At 43.3% G+C, this 26,849-nt stretch overlaps 1 protein-coding gene across 2 annotated transcripts in view; it reads left to right on the plus strand.

Moving 5' to 3' along the window:
* Positions 1 to 20,269, plus strand: part of LOC132893098 (phospholipid phosphatase 1) — a 126,942-nt gene extending 106,673 nt beyond the window's left edge. Inside the window, exons 3-6 of one of the 2 annotated variants that reach the window (XM_060931884.1) lie at positions 9,407 to 9,678; positions 9,991 to 10,048; positions 10,179 to 10,355; positions 17,207 to 20,269. In XM_060931884.1, the coding sequence (XP_060787867.1) occupies positions 9,407 to 9,678; positions 9,991 to 10,048; positions 10,179 to 10,355; positions 17,207 to 17,323 (624 nt within the window). In that variant the 3' untranslated portion in view covers positions 17,324 to 20,269. Of the gene's footprint in view, positions 1 to 9,406; positions 9,679 to 9,990; positions 10,049 to 10,178; positions 10,356 to 16,064; positions 16,558 to 17,206 lie in introns of those variants that run through there. The other variant, XM_060931885.1, reaches the window with a different exon arrangement.
* Positions 20,270 to 26,849: the final 6,580 nt, after the last annotated feature.

The following is a 26,849-nucleotide window of genomic DNA, read 5'->3' on the forward strand; positions in this document are numbered from 1 at the left end:
TCTTTTCACCTTTCCCATCAGCTTTGTTAGAACCCTAACACAGCACAAAAGTTTACCATTGTAGGTTTATGATGAACCAAGTGCCTCGTGGGTTCACATACCGCGCGCTGCCGTTATTTCCCCCTAATCACGAGTTTGTTGGTCTTCCAATGTGGCGCAGGGTTTGTTTACTTCCGGTTTCGGGTGACGTCAGTGAAAGGGGTCTAATGGGGGCATTACCGCCACCCACTGGATTGGGGTGTAAAGCAGTCTGAACAAAACGTGTAAACATAAACATAGGAGACATGAACCCGTTTTTCTAACTCGTCCTCACTTAGTCTACTTTTCTTTTTTGATTAGTCTGGATTTGATATTGTAAATTTAAATGTGAATCAATGTATATTCATCGGACATGAACAAATGAATAAATCTTGAGTAATCTTGAGGCGTGTGTCCGGGGCGCGGTGTCGCGGGGGGGGGGGATCGAACGAACCCTCCGATCCCCCCTGGCTACGGGCCAGTTGCTCATCCTACCAATGTTGAAAACTGGCTGGCAAAAGTGACGATGGTTCAACGTCGTATATTCAACCTTCTCTGACGGTCGACAGATCAACCTTTACCCACGTTGATTCAACGGTGATAAATCGACCCTCTCAGACGGCGGAGAAATCGACGTTTCACGGCGCCGTTTCAACGTTGATTTTCTGACGTACGACGGAAACCGACCATTCTGACCAAAACTCTACGTCGTTTCAACGACCCTCTGCTATCGGGGATGTTTCTATTAGCTTAGCACATGTAGCCACTGGGATTTCTGCCCATTCCTCAAGGCAAAACTGCTTCAACTTCTTCAAGTTAGATGGACTGCATTGGTGTACAGCAGTCTTCAAGTTATGCCACAGATTCTCAGTTGGATCGAGGTCTGGGCTTTGATTAGACCATTTCAAGACATTTAAATGTTTCCCTTTAAACCACTTCAGTGTAGCTTTAGCAGTATGTTTAGGGTCATTGTCCTGCTAGAATGTGAACCTTCATCCCAGTCTCAAACCTCTGGCTGACTCAAACAGGTTTTCCTCCAGAATTGCCCTGTATTTAGTGCCATCAATCTTTCCTTCAATGCTGACCAGCTTTCCTGTCCCTGCAGATGAAAAATATCCCCACAGCATGATGCTGCCACCACCATGCTTTACTGTAGGAATGGTGTTCTCAGGGTGTTGGGTTTGCGCCACACATGCCATTTCCCGTGATGGCCAAAAAGATCAATTTTAGTCTCATTTGACCAGAGAATCTTTTTCCACATGTTTGGGGAGTCTGCCACATGCTGTTAGGCAAACTCCAAATGTGTTTTCTTAAGCAATTACTTTTTTCTGGCCACTCTTCCATAAAGCCCCACTCTGTGGAGTGTATGTCTTAAAGTGGTCCTATGGACAGATACTTCCATCTCCACTGTGGATCTTTGCAGCTCCTTCAGTTTTATCTTTGGTGTCTTTGTTGCATCTCTGATTAATGCCCTCCTTGCCTGGTCTGTGAGTTTTGGTGGGCAGCCTTCTCGTCAGGTTTGTAGTGCTGACATACTCTTTCCATTTTCCTGTAATGGATTTAATGGTGCTCCCTGGGATATTGAAAGTTTGGGATATTTTATACAACCCAACTCTGATCCATACTTCTCCACAACTTTGTCTCTGACTTGTTTGGAGTGCTCCTTGGTTTTCATGTTGCTTGCTTAGTAGTGTAACAGAGTCAGGGTCCTTCCAGAACAGGTTGATTTATACAGACATTATGTGATAGGTCATGTGACACATTGATTGCACACAGGTGGATCTTAATCAATGAATTATGTGACTTATGAGGTTAATTGGTTGGCCCAGCTCTTATTTAGGGGTTTCATACAAAAGGGGGTGAATTCCTATGCACACTCGAGATTTCTGTTTTTCCATCTTAATTATTGTTTGTGTCACAATAAAACAGCAGTTTGTACCTTTAATGTGGTAGGCATGTTGTATAAATCGAATGGTGCTACCCCTCCAAAAATCCATTTTAATTCCATCTTGTAATGCAACAAAACAGGACAAACACCAAGGGGGATGAATACTTTTGCAAGACACTGTAGGTAAGAAGTCCTTAACAAAATTGTCAAGGTTAGAAACTTAAGTCAGTTCATTACTAAAATTGCAGCGTATACCACATTAATTAACATTATATCATACTTTCCCCTTGAAAATATTTTCATTACTTAGTGGTGCAGTGGTTAGCACTGTTGCCTCACAGCAAGAAGGTTCTGGGTATGAACCTTATCAGTGCTCAGGACCTTTCTATGTGTAGTTTGCATGTTCTCCCATGTGCCTGTGTGAGTTTCCTCCAGGCGCTCCTGTGTCCTCCCCAGCCCATAGACATGCAGATTAGGTCAACTGACTACTCTAAATTGCCTGTAGGTTTGAATGGTTGTTCATCTTTCTGTTACATTTTTTGGATGAGCAGAATGGATGTTGCCTAGATTTTGGGCAGAGTTTGCATACTTCTGAGATAAAGGGTGTTTAAACACAAGCGATGATAAAATATGAAATTTGAGATTAATGAAAATAGGACAGAGATTCAAATAAAAATATTTAAACAAAATATTCTAAATATATGGAGAATATTACATGGTTGCGCAAAAATATGAAATGTATCTTCAAGTGGTGAACATATTTCCAATATGAGAAGATGAACTTCATAACTTAGCGCTATCATGTAATGTTCCTTATATTATATGGATACATCAAAAAACCCAAACCAAAACAAAAAAAAACACAAGTTAATCAAAAGAATTTTAATTTTGAACTGGCTCATCATTTTGACAATGCATATCTAGTCAGCAGGAAAACACTGGGAGTGACATCATCGTAGTGAAATGTTGGAAATTATTCTATCCACATTCACTCAATATGAGCAAATGCATGCTCTTATTGGCTACTCTACGACTAGGATGTCAGCTCATATACCGTGAGTAGAGAAAAACAAAATGGCTGCTTTGCTATCAAGTATTTAAAAGAAACAAAAATGGCGAAAATAATATAGTTTTATTTCCCACCCAATATCGCCTGTTCCACACTCCAGCCCAGTCGGTGGCAGTAACGCACTTTTAAGTTGGTTTGCCAACTGCCAAAAAACCCTAAAGAAGAAGAACAACAAAATGGCGGTGCGTGTTGCTGAACTAACCAAGGGCGAAATAAAAACTTGACTCGAAAACAAAACCCAAAACTTACAAAAAAAAAGTAAAAATATATATATATCTCATCTCATTATCTGTAGCCGCTTTATCCTGTTCTACAGGGTCGCAGGCAAGCTGGAGCCTATCCCAGCTGACTACGGGCGAAAGGCGGGGTACACCCTGGACAAGTCGCCAGGTCATCACAGGGCTGACACATAGACACAGACAACCATTCACACTCACATTCACACCTACGGTCAATTTAGAGTCACCAGTTAACCTAACCTGCATGTCTTTGGACTGTGGGGGAAACCGGAGCACCCGGAGGAAACCCACGCGGACACGGGGATAACATGCAAACTCTGCACAGAAAGGCCCTCGCCGGCCACGGGGCTTGAACCCGGACCTTCTTGCTGTGAGGCGACAGTGCTAACCACTACACCACCGTGCCACCCCCCCAAAAAATTATATATATTACTTTTTTTGTATATATATATATATACTTTTATTCCATATATATATATATATATATATATATATATATATATATATATATATATATATATATACAGGGGTTTTCAAAGTGTGGGAGAGTCAGCCCCCCCCTCGGAGAGCAAATAAACAACAGCCCCCCCTTACAATTTTTGTTGTTGCTATACTTAATGTTCCATTCGTATTTTTAAAAAATGGTTGTTGTACACATTTTTATTTTTTTCTTTTTCACATTTTAAACATCTGTGCTTTTTAAAACATCTTGTTTTACACATTTTAAACATCCCATAGCATCGTTAGCTAGCACCTCTTGGCAGACAACACACTGTGGCAGTGGAGCATCTTCAGATCCAGTCCATGAAAATCCAAACTTTAAATAATCGTGGTCATACTTCCTTCTTTTTTCAGTCCCCCCAGGATTCCGCAGGCTTTTTTTGTGATTGTTGCGGGCTAAAATGTCTGATTTTGCGGGGGGTTCCAAAAAATTGCGATGAAAATTGCAGTGTTTTTTAGGTTTTTGTTGCGATTACATTGCAGAAGGAAGTGAAAGTTGCGAGAAATTGTTGCGATTTTCTTTTTTTGTGATTAAAATTGAGTGATACAGTGGGGCAAAAAAGTATTTAGTCAGCCACCAATTGTGCAAGTTCTCCCACTTAAAAAGATGAGAGAGGCCTGCAATTTTCATCATAGGTACACTTCAACTATGAGAGACAGAATGGGGGGAAAGAATCCAGGAAATCACATTGCAGGATTTTTAATGAATTAATTGGTAAATTCCTCGGTAAAATACGTATTTGGTCACCTACAAACAAGCAAGATTTCTGGCTCTCACCGACCTGTAACTTCTTCTTTAAGAGGCTCCTCTGTCCTCCACTCGTTACCTGTATTAATGGCACCTGTTTGAACTCATTATCAGTATAAAAGACACCTGTTCACAACCTCAAACAGTCACACTCCAAACTCCACTATGGCCAAGACCAAAGAGCTGTCAAAGGACACCAGAAACAAAATTGTAGACCTGCACCAGGCTGGGAAGACTGAATCTGCAATAGGTAAGCAGCTTGGTGTGAAGAAATCAACTGTGGGAGCAATTATTAGAAAATGGAAGACATACAAGACCACTGATAATCTCCCTCGATCTGGGGCTCCACGCAAGATCTTGCCCCGTGGGGTCAAAATGATCACAAGAACGGTGAGCAAAAATCCCAGAACCACATGGGGGGACCTAGTGAATGACCTGCAGAGAGCTGGGACCAAAGTAACAAAGGCTACCATCAGTAACACACTATGCCGCCAGGGACTCAAATCCTGCAGTGCCAGATGTGTCCCCCTGCTTAAGCCAGTACATGTCCAGGCCTGTCTGAAGTTTGCTAGAGAGCATTTGGATGATCCAGAAGAGGATTGGGAGAATGCCATATGGTCAGATGAAACCAAAATAGAACTTTTTGGTAAAAATTCAACTTGTTGTGTTTGGAGGAGAAAGAATGCTGAGTTGCATCCAAAGAACACCATACCTACTGTGAAGCATGGGGGTGGAAACATCATGCTTTGGGGCTGTTTTTCTGCAAAGGGACCAGGACGACTGATCCGTGTAAAGGAAAGAATGAATGGGGCCATGTATCGTGAGATTTTGCGTGAAAACCTCCTTCCATCAGCAAGGGCATTGAAGATGAAACGTGGCTGGGTCTTTCAGCATGACAATGATCCCAAACACACCGCCCGGGCAACGAAGGAGTGGCTTCGTAAGAAGCATTTCAAGGTCCTGGAGTGGCCTAGCCAGTCTCCAGATCTCAACCCCATAGAAAATCTTTGGAGGGAGTTGAAAGTCTGTGTTGCCCAGCGACAGCCCCAAAACATCACTGCTCTAGAGGAGATCTGCATGGAGGAATGGGCCAAAATACCAGCAACAGTGTGTGAAAACCTTGTGAAGACTTACAGAAAACGTTTGACCTCTGTCATTGCCAACAAAGGGTATATAACAAATTATTGAGTTGAACTTTTGTTATTGACCAAATACTTATTTTCCACCATAATTTGCAAATAAATTCTTTAAAAATCAGACAATGTGATTTTCTGGATTTTTTTTTCTCATTTTTTCTCTCATAGTTGAAGTGTACCTATGATGAAAATTACAGGCCTCTCTCATCTTTTTAAGTGGGAGAGCTTGCACAATTGGTGACTGACTAAATACTTTTTTGCCCCATTGTATGTTAAATATTAAGTTATTACTGAAAAACTATTGATTAAAAAAAACAAAAACACTGAGAAATGGTCCTATAAACAACTTTACCAATATAAAAGATTACCAGGACTACAAAAATGCAGAAAAATAGGCTTTACTTATCCAAATGCACCTGTTGGTTCATAAGTTAAAGTGCAGAGAACTTCACAGCACAACATGAAGTTACCTTAAAATATAATATAAATGCCTCAGCTTTCATGTAAGAAAAAAAAAACTATTAATACTAGTACTGTGTGCAGGCAGTCTCTCCTGAAGACTAAATTAAACAATAATTATAAACTAATAAAATGAATGGCTCAGGCTTCATAGAAGAAAAAAAAACAATTTGAACAGAATCTCACAGTATGATGCTGAAGCTGCCTAAACAATGGAAAATAAAATACCATTTTGGCAAAAATGTTGGCATCCATTAATTTCTTGTATTAAGTAAAAAAATAATGTAAAGTGCACACAGTCCTTCACTGTAAACATAACACACTTTCAGTAACAGAATTTAAGCCTATATAAACACTGACTCACACATCATGCAGTGTTGCCAGATACTGCTGACGTTTTCCAGTCCAAAATATGTTCAAAACCCGCCAAAATGCACTTGAAACCGCCCAATCTGGCAGTACTGCGCGCATGCTGCTTCTCTTCAACGTGTACACGGAAGTAAGGCGGAAGGTAGTTTGTCGACGTCACCTCAAGACAACGCCAACGATTGATCAAATTTGCGGGAAAGTTGCGGTGATTGGATATAATTGCAACACCGCCCTGAATTCGCGGGGATTGGTTGAATTTGCGTTGAAGTTGCAAATCGCAACACCCTGGAGGCTCTGTTTTTTTGCTTGACCCAGACTCTGTCTCCTTACTCACTGTAGCTTTAGGTACTAAAAATCGATCCATTTTGTCTCTGGTAAAGGCTAGCTGAAGTTCGCTAAATGTCCGCAATAGTAACTTATTCTGGTTTATTTTTCCTCATGTTGCGCCCCCCTGAAGAACTCTGGCGCCCCCCAGGGGAGGCGCACCCCACACTTTGAAAAGCCCTGTGTGTATATATATATATATATATATATATATATATATATATATATATATGGAATAAAAGTATTTGATGGTAAGAACATATCTTTTTTTTTTTTTCCAAGAATTATTATTCTTGCATTGTTCACAAATTGCTACTGTCATTTCGCTGGTTTGTTTACATTCCAAGTGAAATGATTTTGTTAGACGTTTTGTATAAAGTTTTTATTTATTGAATTTGTAAATAAATTTAAATTCTCTTTTTCTCAAAATCCAGTCAATGTGGATAGAATAAAACAATCTCCTCATAAAAAATAAAAAATATAATCTCGTCATACATGGCTTATAGCTGATGCGGTGCTACGCTCATGTATGACTCGATTTTGTCGAATAACTGTTAAATATCTCCCTCAGATCCACGACGGGGTGTAGTGGTTAGCGCTGTCGCCTCACAGCAAGAAGGTCTGGGTTCGAGCCCCGTGACCGGCGAGGGCCTTTCTGTGTGGAGTTTGCATGTTCTCCCCGTGTCCGCGTGGGTTTCCTCCGGGTGCTCCGGTTTCCCCCACAGTCCAAAGACATGCAGGTTAGGTTAACTGGTGACTCTAAATTGACTGTAGGTGTGAATGTGAATGGTTGTCTGTGTCTATGTGTCAGCCCTGTGATGACCTGGCGACTTGTCCAGGGTGTACCCCGCCTTTCGCCTGTAGTCACCTGGGATAGGCTCCAGCTTGCCTGCGACCCTGTAGAAGGATAAAGCGGCTAGAGATAATGAGATGAGATGAGATGAGATGAGATGAGATGAGATGAGATCCACAACGGATTTCATCTGAAAAATGCAAGTTTTTCAACACGAGAAGGTAAACTTCATATCTTCAAGCCATGTTTTTCTTTTTATTATATTGACACATTTCACAAACAAAAAGTACCCAAATTTATCAAAACAATACATCGATATCCTTATGGGTGACATATAGAGACTTATGTCATTGTTTTGTATCTCCATGTCGCCTGTGTAGCTTGTATGAAAAATACTAGTGATGTATTCCATCCATAACCGTGCAGGGTCGTGGGCAAGCTGGAGCCTATCTCAGCTGACTATGGGTGAGAGGCGGGATACACCCTGGACAAGTTGCCAGGTCATCGCAGGGCTGACACATCGACACAGACAACCATTCACATTCACACCTACGGTCAATTTAGAGTCACCAGTTAACCTAACCTGCATATCATTGGACTGTGGGGGAAACCGGAGAATCTGGAGGAAACCCATGCAGACATTGGGAGAACATGCAAACTCCACACAGAAAGGCCCCCATCGGCTACTGGGCTTGAACCCAGAACCTTCTTGCTGTGAAGCGACAGTGCTAACCACGCCCATGAGTGATGTATTTCCCAGTAAAACACTTGTGTCCATATAATATATAGGTTTATTATAACCTATATATTTAGAATATTTTGTGGTTGTTGTAGTAATGATAACATTCATTTTTAATCTTTGCAAATTTATCTAAATTTAACAGTAAAGATTCTACCCATATTAATTAGCTACTAGCCTGTAAAGTACCACTTGGTATAGCACATTCAAAGAATAATGAAGAAGCAGGTCAGAAGTGGTAATAACTGAGCTCTTCAGTAAGCAAATGATGGCCAATATTGTACCAACAGCATCTCATATCATAAGAGAGAGATCACAGCAAAAACTGTTACTTGAAGAATTATGATTTATTTAATGTGACCTACAAAATTATTCAGAACATTTAATTTCACACTAAATTGAGATCATAAACCTCATCACAGCTTTAGATCATAAGTGCACACAGTTTTGATGCTTTCAATTTTTTATATGTTTAATGCATGCCTGGTCTCTACTGGGGGCATCCTAAAAATCAGTATACAGTATGCAATAATAATTCTTGTTCCCCATCTATTCAGTGAGAGTATTTTTTAAGATTATTTTTTTGAGTAAAACTCAGCATCATTGATTAGTCTTCAAAATGGGAAAATTATGAACCACTGGTATGCAAACATCTCAGTTTTGTTTTTAAACTAAGAGCAATAGATCCTTTGTGAACAAAAACTGAAACACACTGCAAAAAATGATATCTTAGCAAGTGAAAATATCTTGAAAATAGTTGAAATGATCTAGCATTTTCCATTAGAAAAATACAAGACACCAATTCTGAGATTAATAAACCTAGTTCTAGATTGCAACCAACTTATTCTAAGATGTCTTATCAAGTAAAAATATCTGTCCATGCAGCAAGATAATTTCACTAGTATTAAGTAATTTTCTCCTCAAATTCAGTTTTCAGTTTTCTGCAGTGCACTTGTCTGAGGATGCAAGACTGTAATTTACAAAAATTATTCTTACCGGTGTTCAGCAAATTGCATATTATCTAATTATATTATACTAAATATAAGTAGTACAAAGTGCAAAGAAGGGTACAAATTCAACTGCAGCTTGTTGAACTATTGTGCATCTAACATCTTTTTTACAGATCATTGGTGGAGAGTGTATTTCCATATATCTCAGATCCAGATCCTCGTTGATCAATGACTATGTAGCCTGCATCTACAAAGCTGTTGGGTCGTTTATTTTTGGAGCAGCAATAAGTCAGTCCCTGACTGACATTGCAAAGTACACCATTGGTCGTCTGAGGCCGCATTTCCTGAGCATATGCAAGCCCAACTGGAGCCTTGTGGATTGTAAATCAGGTTACATTGAGAACTTCTCATGCACAGGAGACAAGACATTGGTCACTGAAGGCAGGTAAGAACTCCAGAAAGCAATTCTGGCCTAGTTTTCAAAGCTGTTGTCTTGAATTTAAAAATAGAATATAATTGAAATATTTTAATGGGAAATGAAACCAAATTAAAATAAAATTTATACTTTCAGTATGTATGCAATATTATCAGCTTCTCTCATCTTGATATCTATCGTTTTTGGGGGGGGGGGGGGGGGTTAGTCTTTCTGCATCTGTCTGCATTGCTTTACATTTGTGATTATTCTTTCATATATTATTATTCTTCTTCTTCGTATCATTAGTATAGACCTAAAATGTTGTAATAATTTTTTTTACAGGCTTTCATTTTTTTCTGGACATTCGTCCTTTTCCATGTATTGTATGCTGTTCCTTGCAGTAAGTACTATTACTATCTTATTATTCTACCACAGACACCATGCTTTGATTACTCATGCCACGCTTTCTCTTTAGATACCATTCTAAAGCTACTTTGGGATTACTAATATTGTTCTGTTTTACCTTAAAGCTGTACCTGCAATCAAGAATGAAGGCTGAATGGGCTCGGTTGCTAAGGCCAACTATCCAGTTCTTCTTAATTTCAGCAGCTGTGTATGTGGGTCTGTCACGAGTGTCAGACTACAAGCATCACTGGAGTGATGTTCTCACTGGATTCATACAGGGAGCCATTGTCGCAGTATTTATAGTGAGTATGTCTGTTGATATTATGTCAGATTTCCTATGATTAATAAAGTTTAGTCATGACAGTATTTTTATCCCCCGCTGTGACGTCTGTCCATCTGTCTGCCCATCCCTCCCTCCTGGGAAGGGTGCTGACATTCTGAAATCAACTTCTCTCACCATTTTTGGAGGAATATCACGAAACTTGGCAGGATTCTTTGTTGTATGTCGGTACTACACATATTCTAAGTTCGTTAAATTCAGTCACGTTTTACCAGAGTTACAGCCTTTGATTAACAAAATTATTCTTTGACAATTTCATGAGACTGTGTTTTCCTTCTGAAATTGACTCCTCTCACAATTTTTGGAGGAATTTCACAAAACTTGACAGGACTCTTTGTTATATGTCGGTAATATGCACATTGCAATTTCATTCAATTCAGTTGCATTTTGCCAGAGTTATGGCATAGTTGCCAGCAGGGGATATTGTGCTCTCAGAGCACTCTTGTACAGGTTTACTTTTAGAACCAATTCCACAATTTTTTAGAAAACTAAACATAATATATAAAATGAATAACATGCATTGAATGATACTGGGATTATGTATAGTTTATCACAATAGTTTTTCAAAAATAAATGCTATCTTAATGTGTACCTTTTTTTGGGGGGGAGCTGAATATTTGCTGAAGGCTTCTAGAGAGAATAACAGCACATTCCTGCAATATCTAACAAAGTTCAAAGCACAACAACAACAATAATCTCATCTCATTATCTCTAGCCGCTTTATCTTGTTCTACAGGGTCGCAGGCAAGCTGGAGCCTATCCCAGCTGACTACGGGCAAAAGGCAGGGTACACCCTGGACAAGTCGCCAGGTCATCACAGGGCTGACACAGACAACCATTCACACTCACGGCCAATTTAGAGCCACCAGTTAACCAAACTTGCATGTCTTTGGACTGTGGGGGAAACCGGAGCACCCAGAGGAAACCCACGCAGACACAGGGAGAACATGCAAACTCCACACAGAAAGGCCCTCATTGACCGCTGGGCTCGAACCCAGGACCTTCTTGCTGTGAGGCGACAGTGCTAACCACTACACCACCGTGCCGCCCAACAATAATAATAATAATTGTTGTTGTTTATATCATGCTTTCAATGACCCAAAGATGCTTACAAAGGTTAACACCGAGTTAAACACAGATAAACATAAACAAAGCAAAGGAAACAAATAATCATATGTAACAGAGATTGAGGCAAACAGAAGAAAATAAAAGAAGAGAGGAAAACAGATTCTTGAGAATCTTGGACACTCCTCAGTGCAGAATATCAAGCTTTTTTGTGCATGTACACTCCCCACTTCAATGCAGACCACAGGTCTTTACAGTTTTCAATTTCAGAGACCAAAATGGTAATTCCAGACCACTGATTTTGTGTCCCTGCAGTTATTATTTTGCTGATTTGAATGCATGTTTGGGTTATTATCTTGGTCAAAGAGCCAACTATAGCCAAATTCTAACTTGCTTCTGTCATGGTCCTACCTGTGGGCTTCTCTCTTCAGGTAACATCTCCACTCAGCATTACCAGCCACGCCCGCACTCACTTCCTCTTAGTAACTTCCAGTGGCTGTCATTGGCTGTTGCCGATCACCTGCTTCCCCCCTGTGTGTATTTAAGCTGCAGTCCTCCCAAGCTTCTGTGTCAGATGGACACGGACCGGTCAGAGGAATTCTGACCCTCCACCGGTAACCCTCCCAAGTCCGTGCTTTCCTGACCAGCTGCCGGTTGCTGTTCGACCTGCAGCCCAGAACCTTCGCGTCGGAGGCAGCGAAGGTGGCCTTCGTCATCACTCATCTGACTGGCCGCGCCCGCCTGTGGGGGACTGCTGAGTATGAACGCCGGACACCGGCGTGTGCCTCCTTCTCCCTGTTTGCAGCGGAGATGATTAAGGTCTTCGACCTGGACTCGTCATCAGTAGAGGCATCCGGAGGACTGATGAGTATTCGCCAAGGCAGACGTACAGTGGCTGACTACTCGATCGATTTCCGGACCTTGGCCCGGCGCAGCAAGTGGAACATGCAGGCGCTGGTGGACGCCTTTCTGCACAGCCTGGCCGACTACATGAAGGACGAATTGGTCTCGTACAAACAACCATCGACACTCGATGAGGCCATCGCCCTGGCCGTCCGCATTGACCGCCGGGTCCAGACCCGTTGATGAGAGAGGGCCCGCCAGACTCAGTCAGTCATCAGCACATGGAGAAGCCCTAGCTCGCCGGACATAGGAGGGCCCCGGCTGGGTTCAATGATCCTCCAAATCCTCCACCAGCCAGAAACCTATGCTCCAAGTTTGCCTTCGTCTGTCGGATTCCACCCACACCCTGGCCGCCCTGGTTGACTCTGGCGCCGAGGCTAACATCATGGACACCGAGCTTGCGCGCCAGTTGGGTCTGCAAAGCCATCATTTATCCTCTCCCGTTCCAGCCAGGGTGCTGGATGGCCATCTCCTCGGCACCGTCACCCGCCTCACTGCCCCTGTCCCGATGACTCTGTCTGGTAACCACCACGAAACCATCCAGTTTCACCTGCTCCATTCCCCCGGCCAACCTCTCATCCTGGGCTATCCATGGCTCCGCCAGCACAGTCCTCACCTCGACTGGGCCACTGGAGTGATAAGAGAATGGGGCAAGGACTGCCACCGGACCTGCTTACGAGCCGCCACTCTAACCTCTCGTACTCCACGTGCCAGCTCTGCCCCCGACCTCACTAATGTCCCAGTGTGTTATCACAGCCTTCGGGAGGTATTCAGCAAAGCCAAGGCCACTTCCTTGCCCCCTCACCCGCCCTACGACTGCGCCATTGATCTCCTCCCAGGCACTGCACCACCCAAGGGCCATCTCTACTCTCTGTCCGCCCCGGAAAGGAAGGCAATGGAGGCCTACATCAGTGACTCTCTGGCTGCCGGCCTCATCCGTCCATCCTCTTCTCCCGCCGGCGCTGGGTTCTTCTTCGTGGGAAAGAAGGATGGATCCCTGCACCCCTGCATCGATTACAGGGGTCTCGATGGCATCACCGTCAAGAACCGATACCCTCTCCCACTGCTTACCTCTGCCTTTGAGCTGCTCCAGGGAGCCACGGTCTTCATCAAACTCGATCTCCGGAATGCCTACCACCTGGTTCGGATAAGGGAGGGAGACGAGTGGAAGACCGCGTTCAACACCCCCACCGGTCACTATGAATACTGGGTGATGCCGTTTAGCCTTACCAACGCGCCAGCGGTATTCCAGGCTCTGGTGAATGATGTCCTGCAAGATATGTTGAACAAGTTTGTGTTCGTTTTCCTCGACGACATCCTGATCTTCTCAAAGACCCTGTCCGAACACACCCAGCATGTCCAGCAAGTGCTCCGTCGTCTCCTTGAAAACTCCCTCTTTGTCAAGGCAGAGAAGTGTGAGTTTCATGCCAAGTCTGTGGGGTTCCTGGGGTACATCGTGGCAGAGGGGAGCATCCAGATGGACCCTGCCAAAGTCTCAGCAGTGACTTCATGGCCAGTACCAGAGAGCAGGAAGAAGCTTCAGCAGTTCCTGGGCTTTGCAAATTTCTACAGGAAATGGAGGAATGGAGGAATGGCGTCACTGGCTGGAGGGGTGCGTAGTCCCATTCCTGGTCTGGACAGACCATAAGAATCTGGAATACATCCGCACCGCCAAACGACTCAACCCCAGACAGGCCCGCTGGGCTCTCTTTTTCACCAGATTCAATTTCACCCTTTCGTACCGGCCGGGATCTCACAACACCAAGCCTGACGCACTCTCCCGCCAGTTCCAGAAGGATGATGCCCCCTCCAAGGATCCGGCTCCCATCCTACCTGACCCCTGTATTGTTGCTGCTCTGACCTGGGACATCGAAGAACAAGTGCAGGAAGCCCTCTGTGACCAACCCAGCCCCAGTGCATGCCCTGCAAGTCACCTCTTTGTTCCTGAAGACCTGCTATCCCAGGTTATACAATGGGGACACGACTCCCATCTAGCCTGCCACCCTGGTTCCACTTGCACCTACCACCTGCTCGCCCAACGGTTCTGGTGGTCTTCTATGAGCAGGGATGTGCGAGACTTCGTCCAAGCCTGCCCTACCTGTAATCAGAATAAGTCCTCCAGCCGGCCTCCTGCCGGTTTGCTCCAGCCTCTGCCCGTGCCAATGCGACCCTTGTCCCACATTTCCCTGGATTTTGTTATGGGTCTGCCCCCTTCTAACGGGATGACTGTCATACTCACCATCGTGGACCGCTTTAGTAAGATGGCACACTTTGTTCCCCTCCCTAAACTACCGTCGGCCAAAGAGACCACCCAGATCGTCCTGCAGCAGGTCTTCCACATCCATGGGCTGCCCAGGGACATCGTTTCGGACCGGGGGCCGCAATTCACCTCCTCGTTCTGGAAGGAATTCTGTCACCTACTCGGGGCCACCGCCAGCCTCACCTCCGGATTCCGACCCCAGTCCAATGGCCAGTCAGAGCGGACTAACCAGGAGTCGGAGAAGGCACTTCGGTGCATGGCGTCACGCAACCCTAGGGCCTGGTGTGAGCACCTGCTGTGGGTGGAATACTCCCACAACTCCCTCACCAGCTCAGCCACTGGACTGTCCCCATTCCACTGCGTGTATGGCTACCAACCACCCCTGTTCCCCAGCCAGGAGGGAGAGGTCACCTGCCCGTCTGCCCTCACCTATGCACGCCGATGCCGCCGCACCTGGTCTCAAGCCCGCGCTGCACTCCTCAAGTCAGTCACCAGCTACTCCATTGGAGCCAACCAGCAGAGGACGCCTGCGCCCACCTACCGGGTGGGCCAGAAGGTGTGGTTGTCAGCCAAGGACCTGCCCCTCCAGGTGGAGTCTCGTAAGCTGGCACCTCGGTTCATCGGACCATTCCCGATCCAGAGGATAATCAGCCATTCTGCTGTCCGGCTCCGACTGCCCAAGTCTATGAGAGTGCACCCCACCTTCCACGTCTCAAAGATTAAGCCAGTGCACGAGAGCCCGCTGGTCCCAGCTGCACCTTCTCCTCCTCCTCCTCATCTCATTGATGGTGGCCCAGTCTACTCCATCCGGCAACTGCTGAAGTCACGGCGCAGGGGCAGGGGCCTCCAATACCTGGTGGATTGGGAGGGCTATGGTCCTGAGGAGAGGATGTGGGTTCCTGCTGGGAGAATCTTAGACCTTACCCTCATCAGCGCCTTTCATCGCCTGCATCCGGACCAGCCGGCCAACCGGAGGGGTCGACCAAAGGGCCCTTGTCGGAATGACGATGCGCCAACCGCTACTGTCCCTGAGTCCGATTCTGAACCAGATCCTGAGGCCTTGGACATGGACCGGTCAGAGGAATTCTGACCCTCCACCGGTATTCCCCCTCCTCCCGCCCATCTTGGTGGATCTGTGGCTAGGGACTTCTGGAGCCGTCCCTTGAGGGGGGGGGGGGGTTCTGTCATGGTCCTACCTGTGGGCTTCTCTCTTCAGGTAACATCTCCACTCAGCATTACCGGCCACGCCCTCTTATTAACTTCCAGTGGCTGTCATTGGCTGTTGCCGATTACCTGCTTCCCCCCTGTGTGTATTTAAGCTGCAGTCCTCCCAAGCTTCTGTGTCAGATCGTTTGCAACTTCCAGTGTGATAACCTGCTCTGTGTTCCTACTACTCTGACTCCTGACGATATTCTGTTCCGTCTGACTCTGTCTGCTCTCCAGCCCCGGTAACCTGATCTGCCTTCTGTCCTGTCGACTCTGCCTCTTGCCTGCCTCTCCTGTACCTTCGCCTGATCTCCAGCCTGCCCAGCCCTGCTGCTCGCCTGCCTCTCCATCAGCCCGGTGTGAGCAGCCCTGCCTGGAGCCCTACTCTCCAGCCCTGGTAACCTGACCCTGCATTTCTGTCCCCTATCTTGCTATCTGATCTGTGACTCTGTGTTCCAGCCTGCTTCCTAACTCCAGCCTGCTGAGGGACTACTGCTGGGAGACTGCCTGAAACCCAAGTGCTGTCAGCCTACAGCCATACCTCTCTGACAACGGCTGATTCTGTCTGATCTCAGAAGCTAAGCAGGATTGGGTCTGGTTAGTACTTGGATGGGAGACCTCAGACGTCACCACCACGCTCCCACCAGCCATCCCTGCCTCTCAGTCCTCTTGCCACTGAACTTCCCAACTCCCTTTTCCCCTGTTATTAATAAACTGTGGTTTGAGTGCATTTGATCTCCTCTCCTGTCTGGTCCCTGATAGCTTCTGATGGAGGTAAACAGGTTTTGGGGTGAACTGTCCTGGTACATGTTGGAATTCAATATTTCCTGGCCCACAAACCTCAAAAAAAAAAAAACAGCATTAATGATCCATCACTACATTATGTGGTGTGTATCAGGTGCTTTTCTTTGTATGCAGTCTCATTTTTCACTAGATTTCGTGAGTTTGAGGGTAAACGTTTGATTTTAGTCTCATCTGATCATTTTAATTGTAGGTTCAGTGATACTTGGTGACACTGCATTTTGTTGGTTTCTTTCAGGAAGGGTTTCTTTTATTCAACCCTTCCATACAACATGTTATGGAAGTGCTGTCTTATAGCTAATTTTTAACCCCTGAGAACTAAATTCTTCTAAGCCTTGTGAATTTTGGGGTTTGTCTTACCTAAAAAGTTAAAGATCATTTGTTTACTGTGATTATACAGTAATTTACTTGGGGTGCCAAAAATATGCCACAGGAAAATATCAGTGGAAACTTTTAACAATTTCATGTGAAGCATAAAATTTTGTACAATTTTTTTGCTCATCCTTTTAACTATGCCAGTTATTCAAATAACAAAATGGATAGTACCGAGTATATCTGATATTTCTCTCTTATTGTAGGTAATCTGCGTGTCAGATTTCTTTAAGGCCCAGCTCAAGGGGAACAAAGAACAAATCTCACACACCACCTTGCAGGAGACTACGTGTGATATGAACCACTATGGGAGCACTGAGTGAGAAAGAGACAAAATTACATGAACATTTCAGACCACTTCCAATAGAGAAGGACATTTGATAGACCAGCAGCTGTTTTGAAACCTCACATATAGTCATATATATATATATATATATATATACACACACACACACACACACATATATATATATATATATATATATATATATATATATATATACACACACACACTACCGTTCAAAAGTTTGGGGTCACTTTGAAATTTCCTTATTTTTGAAAGAAAAGCACTGTTCTTTTCAATGAAGATCACTTTAAACTAATCAGAAATACACTCTATACATTGCTAATGTGGTAAATGACTATTCTTAATTTCTAGCTGCAAATGTCTGGTTTTTGGTGCAGTATCTACATAGGTGTATAGAGGCCCATTTCCAACAACTATCACTCCAGTGTTCTAATGGTACAATGTGTTTGCTCATTGCCTCAGAAGGCTAATGGATGATTAGAAAACCCTTGTACAATCATGTTAGCACAGCTGAAAACAGTTTAGCTCTTTAGAGAAGCTATAAAACTGACCTTCCTTTGAGCAGATTGAGTTTCTGGAGCATCACATTTGTGGGGTCGATTAAATGCTCAAAATGGCCAGAAAAATGTCTTGACTATATTTTCTATTCATTTTACAACTTATGGTGGTAAATAAAAGTGTGACTTTTCATGGAAAACACAAAATTGTCTGGGTGACCCCAAACTTTTGAACAGTAGTGTATATATATAATCTCGGTATTTCACTGATCAAAACTATTCTAAGTTTTTATTGTAAGTTTGACCAAAACTATTGTAAGTGGTTGTGTAAAGCAACCACAGCTGAATCTGAATTCTTCTGAATTTGTTTCAGTCTTCCCTCTAAATGAAATGAACTATCCCACTGAAAATCCTTTTGAAATGGAAGGTTATGTATATAACTGTGGTTTGGCTATTAAGTGGAGGCCCACCAGTACTTTTTCCCCCTAAGAACTACTGGAGTCTTTCATGCTCTTGTTCCTTGCAAAGTACAAATATCAAAGTCATCACCTCATGACTGTAATCCCATGTGGCTAGCTTATAGCATAGCCTAGCTCAGTCACATCCATTCTCTGGTTATTCTCATCAAGGCTCATAGACTCATATATAACCTTCTAGTGGAGGCTGTATATAAAAGTCGTCACAATGGTTTGTAACATCCTGATAATGTACTATGTGAGATGATAATAGACAGCACTCACCAATAGTGCTGATATAATTCTTTATTGATGATGGGAAGCTCTTGAAATGTTTACACTGTATTTTGTGGTACTTATATTGTAAAATCACTTCAGCTGCAGCTACTCTATTTGAGAATGGGAAACACTTAAAATACAGATACTGTTCTATATATTGAAGACAAGAATCATTCTCATATACTGCTTTTTATTAAGGATAAGAATCATTCAAATTAACAACATGGGAAGGAGCAATGAAAGAACGTTCAGTCTGTAAATTCTGCTGAAAATAGACAGTGTGTTCCATATCACCACCTTGCAACTGTTTGAAAGTGCCATAATATGTGTCGAATGCACTTGGTTTTTTTTGGAAGAAAGCACCTCTTGATCTGTGTTCAAGTATGGCTGTGTACATACCTGCAAACTAGTCACCTTTCGGTGAAATTCGCCGTTTTGATCCCAAAATAGGTCACTTGTGTGAATCGTGTAGATCCGAAGAGGTTTTTTTGGGGGGTGGGTGGGGGTGGGGGGGTGCGTGAGGCTACGTTACCGCACATTTGGTTTCAATATACTCTACTACTACTTTTCTCCTCACACCCACATTCAGACCATTTCCGCCTTCTTCATACTTCAAACGTCTCTCTGATTGGATGACATTCCAACGAGCCAATAGTCTTACAGAACGCTGGACAGTATCCGCGAATTGTAACTGAATAGAGGCGGGGTTTTCTTGAATACGGGTGTGTATAGGAGGATGGCAGAGATCATCCAAACGCAATGCAGAACGGGACACTGAGTCTTGAAAACAGCTCACGGAATCATATTTTCTGATTTTTTCCGGAACTCTATATTACATCTGGAGACGGAAAAACATTTTTAGTATGCGGAGAAAGCTGTGTTACGATGAGTGCGATTTAAAGAGGCTTTAGGGTGGTTTTTTTGGTACCTGTGAGTTGGTGGGCTGTGAGTCGCGTTTTTATGACGTAAGACGCAAGGGGCGGGGCTGTTACGTTTGAACCAAACGCGCGACACGGAAGATGTTTCTGTGGGCTGAAACAAAACAGAAAAAAATGTCAAATAAGTTTGAATAAAGTCATTTTTTGTTGAACATAAGGATCTATAAACGCGTGTTTTGGGTAAGAGAAATCATTTTTATGTGAAACTATTGGTGGGATTGTCAAAATATAACGTAATATGTGTTGATCTCGGTTGTATTCAGAGAACCAGTTGTGCGTGTGAGTGAGAGAGAGAGAGAGTGTGTTAGTGAGAGAGAGAGAGAGAGAGAGAGAGAGTGTGTGTGAGTGAGTGAGAGAGAGAGAGAGTGTGTGTGAGTGTGTGTGAGTGAGAGAGATTCTCTCTCTCTCTCTCTCTCACACACACACTCTCACACCATGAATTTGGCAGCACTGAAGGAAAGGAGGGCTGAATTTGGTGTCCAGCCATCTACCAGTGCTGCTGGTAATAGGGCAGAGGTGGTGAAGAAGGATAGCATGGCGCAAAAGAGGCACATGGCAGAGCAGCATAAACGTGCCCTTGAACGGCTTGTTCGGGCCAAAAGGTCTAAAAAATGATAAACTGGTCTGCTGAAGAAAGTTTCCAGTGTCACACTTCAAAAATTATTTTTTTGAATTCAAATTTTACTTTTTACTTTTTATACTTTTCCTTCCTTAATGGTAATGTAATGAGGTGTCAGATGCAAAACTGAAAATTGCAAAGCTAAAAATGAATAAATCTTGTCTTTGTTTTAAATGTTGTCTTTTCCCTTTATTTTCCTTGATCGCGCGCTGTTTAAGGGGGCCGGGGGGTTACTGGTAGTTTGTCACCTTTTTCAACCCTCATGAGTTTGCAGGTATGTGTGTAATGACATCCTTTATGCAATTCTCTGTCTTTTGACAATGGAGCCACTGTAGCTTCCCAAAGCACTAAAACAGGTGGTGAGAGTCCCCTTGATTTTTGTTTGCAGGGCTGCTGTCATGTCTCTGCTGGAGTCCATTTTGGGCTCCAGTACCCAGAATGCACTGCAACCTATCAGCAATAGCCTACAACAGCTGGAACGATGCGTTGGTGTAATAGATTACGTAAATTCGCGATTATATAAAGTGTTTGCATGAAATGCATCAGTGCACCACACTGTAATACATTCGTCCCCAGTTAAGGCAACTCCCACTCATGGGTCTGTTGAAAATGAGACTTCATCCCAAAAAGCCCAAACCTGATTGTCCAATGTGTGGGAATTTTTTAGTGCTTATTCTTTAAGCGTTCTTGAACACTTTGTAAAACTGAAATGGTCTACAAAGCATGCAGAGCACAATTTTATTAGGTCTCAATTTAAAGAATTCCCACACTACAAATCCAGCCCTAATTGTCACATTCACAATCACTGGACTTCTGATCACACATGCCTGTTCCACATTACACCAAGCACATAAATGCGGACTCTTAAAACAATCTTTGCAAAGTAAACACTCAGTGCAATTTCTACCTGACTTTACCAAGCTGTTTGTTATTCTGTTGCATTTCTAGTTTTGACACAGGGAAAATGTAGTGCAGCCAAATACATCCTTAAGTTTTGCATGCTAACAGCAGGAAATGGATGGAATGATCCAGCGCTGAAAACAGCCTTCGTCAGGGACTGAATTCAGAGGTCTTCGCTGAACTTGCTTGTCGAGATAATAAGATGTCCCTCAATTCCTCTATCAATCTGACCATCTACCTAGACCACCAATGTGGTCTAGGTAGATGGTCACTGCCAATGTGAAAGACTGGTGAGATAATAACTGGAAAAGATTTGTTGAGGATCTGTGCAAAAGTGCCAGTGTTCTCTCAGCCTGAGGTAATAAGGCAGGATTTCTGAGAGGATTGGGACAAGGGACTACAAAGTGGTTAGTGATGCTGCAATAAAAGCATAGTCCCTCCTTTCTTCATTTCTCACATTCAGCTCGTCCATGCCACATGGGTTCAGGAGGATCAGTGGCGGGTATCTGATTAGATGCTCCCCAGAGGGCTTGGCAGTTCTTGAGTAAACTTAATCTGCCCACGCAACCATTGCAGTACCCTTTAATGATCCACTCCATTGATGGAGGTCCCATTGTGACTGGCACTGTAACCTACTGTACTGAACACCTCTCACTCCAAGTCAGTGCTCTACACCATGAATACATTTCCTTTCTGGTCACAATCACTACTAAACCCCCGATTATCCTGGGGTTCCTTTGGATGTACCTTTACAACTCTCAGATTTCATGGCATAACAAGGAAATTACCTAGTGGTTTGAGCAGTGCCTTCACTAATGTTTGCATCTCCCATGCCTCATAGTCATCTTCATCTCTCGTGAACACCAATGTCTCAGTCACAATGTCCGTCTTGGAACTGTATACTGAACGCTTCTTGTAGATTATGAAAGTCAAAGTCTACTGCCCTGCAGATCCTATAATTGTGCCCTAAATATCTTACCCAGCACCAAGCCACCATGTAACCATGTATATCTACTGTCCCTCACTGACCAATGTGTAGGTGCATTTGGGTAATTGAGTGATCAATCTCATTAAATCTGAAGGTTAATAATTAAAATTGAATCAGTCTCATTTGAATCATTTTCAGTGAATCATTTTCATTGAATCAGTCTCATATTATCATTAAATTACTCATGGAATCAGTCTCATTAATTAATACCATTAATTTTGGTGCTTAATAATAAATTGCCAAACAGCTAAATTATGGTATATTCCAAATTATTATGATCACTTACCATATTACATAAATCATATGCACCTTTTAGAATTCTTTGGAGATTGTGGACTTCAAAGATATTGGAACACAAATAAACACACAGTTTCAATAATAAATGAATTTATTATAACAAAGATAAAAATGGATAATGGCAGTTGACATATATACAAACAGTGAGATGTGTGCGTGTGTGTGTGTGTGTGTGTGAGAGATGTGTGTGTGTGTGTGTGTGTGTGTGTGTGAAAGGCCCTATGGCCTGAGCAGAAGGCTAGCGTGGGATGCTAGCTAGGCATGTTCGTGTGTGTCCACGTGGTGTAGGGATCACCACGTGGGATTTGAGGAGAACAAAGGAATTAGCCTTGTGTGGCTAAGCTAAGACAAAGGGAAGCTAGCTAAGGTGGGTTTGTGAGACGTGGCTACGTGTGGAGGCCTAGATTAGCCTTGTGTTTAGCTAAGACAAAGGAATGCTAGCTAAGGTGTGTTTGTGTGTGGGGAGAGAGGGAGGCCTTGTGTGTGGCCTACAAAAAGGATTAGCTCTGGTAGCTAACTCCACGTGTGTTGGTGGGGGGGAATTGACCACGTGGTAAAGCCTATGGCCTAGCAAAAGAAAGAAGCTAGCGTGGGATGCTAACTGAGGTGTATTTGTGAGGCCAGGTGAGGCCTGTGACCACGTGTTTGTGTGTGTGTCAGGCCTGGTGACCACGTGTTTGTGTAGGCCTAGATTAACCTCGTGTGGCTAAGCTAAGACAAAGGAATGCTAGCTAAGGTGTGTTTGAGAGTGGGGGAGGACGGCCACATGTTTCTAAGACAATACACTTAGCTTTGGATGCTAATGGGACAAAAGAAATTAGCCATAGGCTAATTTCACTAGCTTATAACAGTACTGAATCCACTGAAACCTTGATAAGGTCAAAATGTGTGATAAGGAAATTAAAGTGTTAGTCAGGAATAAAGAGAAGCATGCACAGCCTATCTATTAAACAACTGAGAGATTAAAACAAAACAGTAATCAATTCAACACGCTGCGTGTTTACAGTGTAACAAACCGTTCCTGAGGTTAAATTCACACTACTTCAATAAAAGCTAATTCCTAAGACTAGGTTTTTGATTATGCCCAAAAATGCCAGTCTTACGCGAGATTATGAGAAGATGTCCCGAGACTTTCGGAGTTTTCACCGTTGTGGAGATCTCCTTGAAGCACAGGGAATTACTTGGGAGAGGCTGAGTTCACAGGAGCCCGTAGAGACTTCTGTAGAAAAACAAAGAATTCTTGGTCTGACGCTTCGTAGCGTGTGGGAAGAAAATCTTTGTAGAACAATGTGCACAGAGCTTCAGTTAAAAAAAGGGTCCAGCCGCTCTCTTAACTTTGAATTAAACTGCTTTTGGGCGGCAGTTGTGACATCACTTCTAATACGAATAAAACCGGTTGTAACTGAAGCTGAGTTTAAAAATCGCGCGACTCTGGAGTCTACCTTGGCCAAGGGTAAGAAAGAAATCACGCTAAATCGTGGATCTTGCAAGAAAGAGGTCTTTTTTGGGTTTGCTCGGGTAGAGCGAGCCTCTTTGTGTCCGTAGACCGCTGGTCCCGGGACGGAAAGAGGAGGAGCTAGGAGTTTCTGGGTTTCTTATGCTTTCATGGAGGATGTGACGTTGGTGATCCTGCCCACGCGTGACACAGGTCAACGCGGAAGTTGGCTGATGGGAAATGTAGTTTCTTAAAGGGACTGTTGTAGTTCTTAAACGGACTGTGTATTGTACCTACAAATGTACCATGAAGAAATATTTTCAAGGAGGCCTCCAACAGGGGTATATTTGACCTTCCACCTCTCCTGCTTCTGCTGGCTTTTTCTTCATGAAGGGGGTGGCCTTTGCTCCTGTATTGACTATTGGGGGTTAAATAAGATCAATGTGTTTCAGTGTGCCCCCCTCTGTATTCCAAGGCTTCAAATCTTTGAAACTTCTATTGGAGGTTCATCCAGGGTTTCAGTGCCATTGCCAACTCCTTCACAACACTCATCAGGAAGGGTCCCAAGCACTTAGTATGGAACCCAGAAGCTGATGAGGTCTTTGTGGGACTTGAGACTGCTTTCACCATAGCTCCCATTCTAAAGTACCCTGATCCCTTAAAGCCATTCATGGTCAAAGTTGATGCCTCAGAATCTGGAGTGGCAGTGTTGTCACAGCATTTTGTGGATAAACCCAAGCTTGACCCAATAGCATTCATTTCAAAGAAACTCACGCCAGCTGAACAGAACGATGGCATTGGAAATTGGGAGCTGCTGGCATTCAAGCTCACCTTAGAGGAGTGGAGGCATTGCCTAGAGAGGGCCAAGTTTGCTTTCACCATGTTCGCTGACCATAAGAACTTGGAGCACCTAAAAACAGTAAAAAGCTTGAATTCACCCCAAGCCTATTTAAGCCTGGTCTATAATAGGTTTCATTTTACGCTGTCACACCAACCCAGCTCAAAAATTGTTAAGGATGATTCCTTGTTCTATATGTACCCATCTCAGAACTGTGACCTTGAACCCAAACCTATCCTGACCCCCTCTTGCTTCATCAGTGCCATTACCTGGGACTTTAACAGAGAGATCGCCAATGCTCCCACTCACCAAGTGTCCGCTGCATGCCTTACTGGTCTGGTCATACCTTTGTGCCCCAGCACTTAGAGGCAAACCTGTTACCTGGTCATACATAACTCCAGCTACTGGTCACCTAGGCATGCAACATACCTACAATCTACTAAGACCCAAGGCTTTGGTACTTTGATTTATGGATTTTATCCATTACCTCTGATATCCTGTTTGCACATCACTTGATTTATATGCCTGTCCCGGACTATGACTTTGAATCGTGTTTTGTTTCACCTGTCTTCTTAATAAACTCTGTAAACTGCAATTGCATCCACTTCCCAGCCTTACCTCACAGTTGAATTATCATTTCTTAGTGTTTCAAGTTTAGCTTGACTGCATTTGAAATTGGAGTACGCCTGCTGAAGTCCATTTTTGTGAATGAATAGGGCTTTTTTTTGTATATTTTCCAAGACACACATCTACATCTGTGGTAGGATCTTCAGTGTCTGTAGCAGATTTTTTCTTTTTCATTCAGTTTGCCATCTTTGTGCTAGCCATTTGCATGATGTTAATATATCTTTCCAGATACTCCACACTTGTCTTACTGCCAATTATTTAGCCTGGGATTTTACATCCACAAGAATCCACAGGTAGGAAGACAGAAGGTGTGCATCCACCCATTTCAAGAGCTTGGTTGCCCACAAGCGCATCACTTAACAAAACCATTCTCACGTTCTTGGTGTCACCAACCTCATCCACAATGTACTCTCTGTCGCTCCATACTTCAGCCATTGTATTTTCTAAAACACAACTTCTTTTTGATTGAGGCATTATTCTGCCCAGAAATACAAGAGTTTGGAAAATTTAGCATTTTATACAACCCCATTTCCAAAAATGCTGGGATGCAGTATAAACTGTAAATTAAAAAAAAAATGCTATGATTTACAAATCATGGAAACCCTATATTTCATTGAAAGTAGACCAAAGACAACATATCAATTGCTGAAACTGAGAAATGTTATTGCTTTTTGAAAAATGTATGCTCTTTTTGAATTTATTGCCAGCGACATGTTTAAAAAAAATTGGAACGGGGCAACAAAAAACTGGAAAATGTGTGTAATATATATATATATATATATATATATATATATATATATATATATATATATATACACATACACACACAGGCCCGCTGACAGGGGGGGACAAACGGGTATGTTGTCCCGGGCCCAGGAATGGGGAGGGCCCAGAACTGGGCTCTTATGAAGTTGCGATTATTTTATTTAATTTCAAAATGTGTTGATTTGGGGGAGAAATGTGCTATATTTGCATTCAATAAATGATTTCTAGATCTTTTGCCTTTATTGTCTTTGAAAAAGGCGTCAAGAACCCCCTACCACCCCTAATGCAAAAATGGTTTGGTCTGACTCTTTGATTAAGGGGAAAAAAACGACATGGTTCGATCATAGCGCTTCGACAATCAGCGTGCGTGCCATTTGCCAACATGCACAAGTCAGGAACACAGAAAAGAAAAGAGAAAAAGAGAGGAAGAAACCAAGAGACTCAGGGGCTCACTGCATAAATATTTTAAAAAAGATTTGGATGATGCAGCAGGTACTAGCAAAGGCAGTGGGGCAGCTGAGCCAGGTAAGACAGCCAACTTTTTCCAGCCCCGTAAAGTAACCCCAACCAAGGCATGCACGGCACGCAATTCATGTTACAAATGAGGGGAGAGCAAGTCACACTGAACACCATATCAAACGCACAGGGCATTGAATCATTTCATAACCACAACGGCTTAATAACATTGTGTTTCATATATCTGATTGAAGCTAAGAATATTCACATTAGCCCGCAATCATATCCCGCCGTTTCTCGAGCGGTGTGTTCTTCTCTGCTTTTCACACTGGACAGTACGCATGCATAGTATACTATGTTCGCCCCCAGCCCTGCCCGAAATCCCCCGTCCATCGCTGCTCCTTCAAGAGCACCCCAATCGCGTGATTATAGTAGACTATCCACGAGT

Source organism: Neoarius graeffei, chromosome 10, assembly GCF_027579695.1.
Source record: "Neoarius graeffei isolate fNeoGra1 chromosome 10, fNeoGra1.pri, whole genome shotgun sequence".
Lineage (NCBI taxonomy): Eukaryota > Metazoa > Chordata > Actinopteri > Siluriformes > Ariidae > Neoarius > Neoarius graeffei.